Below are 8,229 nucleotides of genomic sequence, written 5' to 3'. Positions count from 1 at the left end.
CCTCCCACAAACTGCAGGGTCTAGTTTGGTCAGATGAAGGTTGTCCAAATTGTGGTGAGATCAAACGTTGTCTCTTGTGTAGGACTAAAGTTTGATATTTGGTGGAGAAAAAAAAAAAGAAAAGATCCACACTTCCTTTTTTCCCATGTCATGTCCCATTCCCATACCCTGACCCTCAGCTCCTCAGCCCCGAGAAGCGCTGTGAACCACATGATCTCTGTGGTTAGATTCACCACAAGCTTAAAAATGAGATTTGATTGAATCAAGCTGCAGCGTGTTTGTACAGTTTGATGTAAAGAGGTCGAGCTTTAACGCAGAGCAAATTAGTGTTCTGCAGTGATCTCTGCCAGACAGCTTCTGGTTGATGATACGACCATGCCCATATGAGATGACACTGATGTCACACCTGAAATTGTGTTATTAATTTCACTAACACCAGAGGGCGATGTTGCTTAGGAATTTAGAAAAATGGATGAGGAAGATAAGCAGACTCTTACATTATCCAGGTGACTATGACTTCTATCTACACATTGCAGTTTATGGGGATTTAATGTGAATGGTTACTGGATTACATAATTCAGAAACAAAAAGCAAGATTTAAACTCTATATCTAATATATAGGCTAAGTATGAATATTGTGACTTGGTTCCACCAGATTCCTCTGAATGGAAAAATAATTATAAGATTATCACTATCAACATGGTTTATAAGCTGGGCTCAATTTATCACAACTTCTTGGACGCCATGTAAAGAAACTAAATCCAATTTTTTTTTTTTTTTTTTTTTTGCTGCTGTATCCTGACCCGTCCCCTTCAGTTGGCAGCAGAACAGAGCTGCTGCTTCTTCTGTATTTTGTTGTTTAGACAGATACTAAAATACAATCTATTATTCCAGGGTAGTGGAGAAAACCCATTCACTACTGTATATCCAAAGAAATTCCCCTTTCGTTTCTCATACACAGTTCAAATGGTTGAGGGCAAAGTAATGACTTTTAAATGCTGTCTTTCTGAAACACTCTTGAAACAACTATGATGTGCAAAAATAATGATTTATTATGTAGTAAGATTTAATTAAAACATTTTAGCAGGAGCTGATGTGAGATAAAAGAGCTTTTTACAGCAGATGTTTTGACTAGTCTTAGCAGGAAAAACACAAGTGGATTAATAACATTATCAGCTGCTTAGTTCCATCTGAAGCCATGGCAGTAAGCCATCATGAACAATATCAAATGGTACTAAATGGGATACAGTCCGTATTACTTTAATTTATTACACCAGTGTTTTTCCAGTTGTTTCATCCTCACACCAAACTGCAATCCACAATGCAATTTTGTTTAAAGGACATGATGGCATCTATCATGTTTATTGATTTTTCTAGCCTGGCAGGTTAGCAGGTTTAGCCAGTTAGCAGGTAAGTAGCTGTTTGGAATAACAGACACTTTTTTTCACAGCAGACTGTAGGCACAGCACAGGTTTCATTAATAACATTAATAATGGCTCCATTACATTCAAATGTCCCAGTAGGCTATGACAATGCTATAATGATCCACCATGCACAGTAACGGACCCTGATATTAAAGCAAATGAATGGAGACTGACTTCATATTTGAGTTTATTTATTTGCACAGGTTAAAATTAAACAAATACATACAAACAACAGGGGGAAAAAATCAATGTGCAGGGAGATGATTATTCATTTCCTCTGCTTAAAATCTACATAAACAACAAGAAAAACAAAATCAGACCATTAAGAAAAACAACACACACACACAAACACACAAATAGGATTATAAAACCAAAATTAAAGCCTTTAAAAGCACTTTAAGGACGAAGAAATTTTAACCCACTGAGAAAAGTAGTCCCATAAATTTATACCCCTGAATCTGGTTGAAAATGATTGTCAGATGTTTGGGAAGATGAAGACTAGATGATTGTCTGGTTGATTAAGACTGAATCTGAGAGTTAATTTCAAAATATGACCTGAAATGATCTGGAGTATTTCCCCCCTTGAATTTTATCTTATGTATATGAAAGTAGCCTACATATTTTGGAAATATTAATAAAGATTGTGAGAAGTTGAGTTATTGCAATTGCCAACTTATTTAATAATTGAAAATGCAAATTATTTTGCAGTTTAAGTATTCAGTTTTGCTCTATCAAAAGTTTGCTCTATTAAAATGCCAAATGTAGTATGTGGCATTACAGCACGGTTCTGATCTTTACAGTAAGTAAACTGTTCACAAAAGTCCGTACAAATAAAGTGTGACCTCACTATCTCTTTGGAAAATATGCCCTTTACCGCCTGTTAAATAATTTTCAGGACTTAACGATGCACCCAAAAAAGCTGCCTGCAAATTGTCACCATTTTGTCAATTACCGTGGTCATTTTTAGCCATTTAATTCACAACTCTTCCCGACACACGACTATTTCTTCCACCAGTTTCACCGTTCACTAAGACAAATGTAAAATGGAGGTAGAGCAAGAGCGGCTGTCGCAAATCCTACCACAAAGCAGCTTGACGTGTCGTGCAGCAGCCCCTGATCTTCGGCTTGTGAAACCCCGTCGGTCTCTCCGTACGGCACCCTAGCTGAAGACGGTATGTTCTTCAGCCCGATCCGTTAAAATGACAAAAATTACACGTATTAATTGATTTTTAATGTAACTGTTGTGCCCTGTGTGTTTCAGAAACATGCCAGCTAAAGGTCCCCTGCAATCTGTCCAGGTTTTTGGACGTAAAGTAAGTAAAATTGTAGAATTTATTCCACATGTGTTGTGGCCACCCTGTGTAGCAAGCGCACGTTAGCTTAGCTAGCTAACATGAAGCGGCGGTGTGTCGTGGTTTACACTGATATACATCGGTAATTAAACTCTTATGTCAGCAGATATAGCTCCAAGACATTCTGTAACTTTGCTGGAAGATCTGTTTTTGGTACATAAGACTGTACAGCATCTGTAAGATGCTGTGTATTGGATCTACGTGATGCTAATGTAGCTAACTAGCCCGGTTGATAGTCTACAGAGGATGACATACTCACATGTTGCCCTGATTACAGATTACTTCCATAAATTTTAAGGACAGCGATCTTAACATAGTCTAATAAATGAGTTAGCATCAACCAGACGTGTGTTGTAAAGTCAGGATGCGAGCTGTAGTCATTGACGTAATGTGTGTTTAACTTAACACGTTTAAATCTATATTTCAGCTAACTTACACTTGTTTCTATTGATATTGTTCTGTTTATAGAAAACCGCCACAGCAGTTGCCCACTGCAAGAGGGGGAATGGCCTGATCAAGGTGAACGGCAGACCCCTGGAGATGGTGGAGCCTGCCACTCTTCAGTACAAGGTGAGTCCCCATGAGAAAGGATGTTAACATCAGGGGTGCACATGTTTGATTGAGGGCAGCACCTGTAACATTTATTATTCAATGGGTCAGCTAGAATAAGGATGAGCATCGCGGCATGATGTGGGTGTCAGTTGTAACCTTGTCCTTTTCAATGTTATACATTTCAAGATAATGAAAAGTGGAGACCTACTGTCTTTCCTGGCCTAGCAGCTGACAATATTATACCAAGTAGATTATTCAAAGGGAATATTTACAGTGGATGATAGCATATGTCAGACACACATCAGTCTACCAGAAGCTAGTAGGGATTCAGTACTTTGCTCCAGCGTACAGCAGTATTCTTGAAACAGCCAGTCCTGTCAGCTTTCTTCTAGTGATGTCTTTTAAGATATATGTTTGATGTCATTATGTGCTCTCCTTACAGCTTCTGGAGCCAGTGCTGCTGCTCGGCAAGGAGCGTTTTGCTGGAGTTGACATCAGAGTCAGAGTGAAGGGTGGTGGACATGTTGCACAGATCTATGGTAAGGAGAAGGGTTGTTTTTTTCACTTTGCAGTCATGAATTTGTTGCTTCATGTTTACCTATCAGCAAACAGTTCGTGTCAATGTTTTTTTCCATCTCACATTTATTTAACTTTATTTAATTGTTATATTTTTTCCTCCCTTCCAGCTATCCGTCAGGCCATCTCCAAAGCCCTTGTCGCATACTACCAGAAGTGTAAGTATTACGATTGGGCTCAGTGTCACAATTCTTGTGTTGTGGAAAATGCTTGCTGTAAATGTTTCAACTTAATGAAAATGTGAGAAGTTTGTGGAAGATGCAACTGAAATGTTTTCTTGGTGTAATGGTGAACTTTCTTGCAGAAAGTAGTATAGATGAATGACTAACTTGCTGATAATGACATTGAGCATCGCAAATGAACTACAATTAAAAATCTTGATCCAAATTGCTTGCAACTTCTCAAATCAGAAATGGCAGTGTCACCTATATGTACTGAATTAAGGATTTAAGCTGTATGCTCATTTTAACTGTTGAATTCTCTGTATTATGAATGGTGATATCGAATCAGTTAAAACTAAATTTTAGCACAGTGATCAAACTGGACAAAATGTCTAGTACACAGATAAAGATGAAGAACATGACATGAGCTCAAAAGCTACATACTATTAATATACTTGAATGTGGTCATGTGTAAATTTTGGTTCATCAAAGTCATGTGACTAAAAGTGCCTTGTTGTCCCCAAAGAATCTCCCTGCTTGGGACAATTTCTAAACAATGCAACTTATCACAATTTGAGGAATATTCGGCCTCTTTTTTGGATTTGTACCTGGTGTATAATATAGTTATTATAATTAATTATAATTTCATAACATGTTTTTATTAGAGCTAAATGAAAAAGGAACCATGTTCTTATAGTGGTACAAATGGTCACTTCAGCTTGGATGTGAACATCTGATGATACATGGTATTCACTGCATGCTGCACTGGACACTTAAGTATTTTGCAGGGACACAAGCACGCAGGATGTAGTAACACGATGGGCTTTGCAGAATAACCTTGAGTGTGTTTTTTGTTCCTTGTAGATGTGGATGAGGCCTCCAAGAAGGAGATCAAGGACATCCTGATCCAGTACGACAGGACCCTGCTGGTTGCCGACCCTCGTCGCTGCGAGTCCAAGAAGTTCGGTGGACCTGGAGCCCGTGCCCGCTACCAGAAGTCCTACCGTTAATTGCCCTGTACATTTTCATAATAAATTGGAGGAACAAAGAATTTCACTTTGTCAAGTTTTTATTCATAAATTGCAAACATGGTTAGTAATTTTAGCAATCATGGATGTTGCTTGTTGAGAGGGAATTGCTGTATTCCACAAGTAAAATACACTTTGTGATTGTTCTTGATCTTATTAGGTCTTAATTATAGTGCAAAGACATGCCTTTGGTGGTAAACTACATATTTCCCTCTGGCTTGGTGAGCTGAAAAAAAAAAAACCTTGAGTAAGTGGTTTAGATTGAAGTAAATGACAAAGATGAACAACACTAATCTATTAGGATGCTGGTAGGCACTGTCTGTCTGTGAGCACTCTGGGGGAATTCGTGTATGTGTTTTAAATGAATGTAGATAGAAGTGTATTGAGTTTGCAACTGATAATCACCTTGAGAAAGAACAATGAGCAACGGCATCGCCTCAAATTAGTCTGAAGTAACTAACTGAACTTGAGCGTTGACCTCTGAGGATGTGATCATGATATAATTAAAAAGTTTAGGTTAATAAAGTTCAAATGAACTGAAGTAGACTAAAACATGTTTTTAGTTTAGAATATGTTTTTGCATCAGCTGTCATAGCATTTTTCAAAGATAAGGACAGATGTTCAGAACAAGTATTTCAAGTACACAGTGGGGTATTTTTTGTGTAATCAGTACGTCAGAATATTCTACTTAAGATGTAATATTTCTTTTTCTAATAGTTATACACTTAAAGTTTCATTCAGTTTCCACATGCTCTATATTCTTTGTTTATTTAGTTTCAGTCTTACAAGCATAAATGACATGTATAGTTCTGTTTGGTCAGTTTCCAACTATGTTTTACCAACTACTTCCTGTAGTTTTTGCATATTTCATTATAGCCACATTCTACCAGCAGAGGGAGCTATAAGACAGTTAATAAACAACACAAACACACTGTCCCTTCACCAGCAGCCATTAGAAAACATGTGTCCAACTGGCTCGCTGCCATTTCAGACAGAATCTCATTGTCCTTCAGTTCAAGAAATACATAATTAATGAATATACTTGAGTCTATTTTTGCCAAAATGCCTTCGAGCAAATCCACTTGCTTGAGTAAATAACTGATTTGCAAACTCTGGCAACAGCCTCCACGCTGAATTTGCACAGGTTTGGCTCAGGAATAACTACAAACATCATGTCATTCAGAGAAATGCAAATGTTGACTATAATTTAAGGCATGTGCTCAGCTTTTTTTTATTAAAAATCATAACCAGGCAATATGTTCCACTGCTGATTTCACTCAACCGTATTCAGGTGTGTGAAAATCTACAATGAAACTGCACTCGGTGTGCCAAAATTTCAGAATTTGATTATACACACACACATATTTACACATATTAACTCTCAACACAAAAGCAGACTATTTCCTCATGCTTCTCTAATACATCCAGGTTCACATTTTTACCCCAAATTACTGCATTCTTTTCAAAATTACTACCGATTGCTTGTTGCTGCTATCTGTTTTTTTTTTTGTTTTTTTGCTCCCAGCGCAGATGCACAAACACACCACTCCGCCACAAACAACAGGAGCGTGATGAGGTGAGCCGAGCTGAGCTGAGGTCCAGATGTTGTTGGCCTCTCTGTGGGCAGCCAGCAGCAGCCGTTCCCGCTCGGTGAGCTCCCGGGAGGGGGGGATCAGGCCTGTTTACAGTCCTCCAATAATCAACACAGCAGGGAAGCCCACTCCCCACTGCTACTGTTGTTTACTACTGTTTATTTTCTGCCCCTGCCTGCCGCCTCACCTCTAAAGACCATAATGGTACACCGATGACATATTCTGCGCCTGTGGAAATGTGTTTTCTGCAGCAAGTAATAAGGGCTGACAACAGGAACTAATGCTGGGAACGGAGGTAGAAGGAGAGAAGGGGGGGGGGGAAAGCTGTGTCAAAATTGGTGTCTGTTTTTCTGTCTTTAATGGCAAAATTGCTCTCCATCTATGTTTTCACAAAATTATGTGTATCTATCACAGCTTAAGGTCAGAATGGATAATGTCATAATAATAAAACTGCATGAACATGAACTGAAATCACAAAATAACATTCTTAAAGCTTTTCAACCTGCATGCAACCTGTATTTAATGATAAATTACATATATATTTTTATATATCATATATTTATTATATGTTTCTGAAGATGCAGAACCACAGATTTCAAATCAGATTACTGAAACAGACGTATCATGTCTATTAGGTTACCAGGTACCACTGATGCCTTAAGGATAAAAAATCATTTACTGATGCTTTCTAGATAAGTTATAAGCCATTATTGAGAAACATCTTTGGGTTGCTAGGTTGTGAAATGTCCAACATCACACTTGCTTTGTGTTTTGATCTCTTCAGTTCATCAGGTAGGCTCCTCCGTTTGACCTCTGACCCTCTGGAAAAAAGGAGGCAATCCATTTATTTACTTTTTTTTTTACATTTACAACTGCAGATGTGATGGATCCTTGTGAAAAACACACGACTTTTTCTGGATGCTTACTAGAAAGTGAGAAACTAACGTGTAACTGCAAAACTGGTTCGTGAGCCTTTATTAACATTTATAACTGCAGACTTAATGCTTACTTGAATGTAAGACAGTAATTCAGCAACCTGGCAACATAGAAGTTGTTATCATTAATAAATTATTCATTAACCATTAATAACGCCAGAAAATACAACATATTAACCTTTTATAAATGGTGCTTCATGAGAAAGTGGCACCGGCAACCAGTTACTAGATGATTTTTTGAAGGTAATATATGCATGGCTACCAGAAATGAAGAATAAATATGAAATGCATTTTGTTGCACTGTGTGGTTAAATGTAATTTGTTGCACCACATATAACACATACAAGGAAATGTGCAACATGTTTGCACCTGTATTGGTTTGTTTTTCTTATCTCGGAACGAGCCGCGCTGCTGTTTATCTGCTTTTCTAGCAATTTAAAAACTGACGGTAAATTGAATAAATTCGATTTGGAATACAACAACAAAACAACAACAACGGGTCTTGTAATTCTTTTTGGTGTTTAGTAGGCAGGATTTATTCCTTTGTGGCTGAACGCACACACACACACACACACACACACACATACACACACACACACAGAGAGAACC

General features: G+C 37.9%; 1 protein-coding gene and 1 long non-coding RNA gene across 2 annotated transcripts; one reads left to right on the top strand and one right to left on the bottom strand.

Annotated features, from left to right (window-relative positions):
- Positions 1–1,598: 1,598 nt before the first annotated feature.
- Positions 1,599–2,445, bottom strand: LOC137175937 (uncharacterized). Its single transcript, XR_010925752.1, has 2 exons — positions 2,377–2,445; positions 1,599–1,712 (listed from the first exon to the last, which is right to left on the bottom strand). It is a non-coding gene; the product is annotated as an uncharacterized lncRNA (long non-coding RNA).
- Positions 2,446–2,514: 69 nt separating this feature from the next.
- On the top strand, positions 2,515–5,116 carry rps16 (ribosomal protein S16). Its single transcript, XM_067581887.1, has 6 exons — positions 2,515–2,596; positions 2,686–2,737; positions 3,245–3,346; positions 3,771–3,867; positions 4,015–4,062; positions 4,930–5,116. The coding sequence occupies exons 2-6, from the start codon at positions 2,690–2,692 to the stop codon at positions 5,073–5,075; spliced, it is 441 nt and encodes a 146-aa protein (XP_067437988.1). The 5' UTR covers positions 2,515–2,596; positions 2,686–2,689; the 3' UTR covers positions 5,076–5,116.
- The last annotated feature ends 3,113 nt before the right edge of the window (positions 5,117–8,229 follow it).

This window comes from Thunnus thynnus, chromosome 23 (assembly GCF_963924715.1).
Source record: "Thunnus thynnus chromosome 23, fThuThy2.1, whole genome shotgun sequence".
Taxonomy (NCBI): Eukaryota; Metazoa; Chordata; class Actinopteri; order Scombriformes; family Scombridae; genus Thunnus; species Thunnus thynnus.
This window is presented reverse-complemented; position numbering and strand designations above follow the sequence as displayed.

Bases quoted from the DNA above. Each gene is read 5' to 3' on its own strand.
- rps16 (XM_067581887.1), top strand. From the start codon at position 2,690: ATGCCAGCTAAAGGTCCCCTGCAATCTGTCCAGGTTTTTGGACGTAAA. The intron at 3,347-3,770 runs GTGAGTCCCCAT...CTCTCCTTACAG, and splicing joins CTGCCACTCTTCAGTACAAG to CTTCTGGAGCCAGTGCTGCT. The intron at 4,063-4,929 runs GTAAGTATTACG...TGTTCCTTGTAG, and splicing joins TGTCGCATACTACCAGAAGT to ATGTGGATGAGGCCTCCAAG.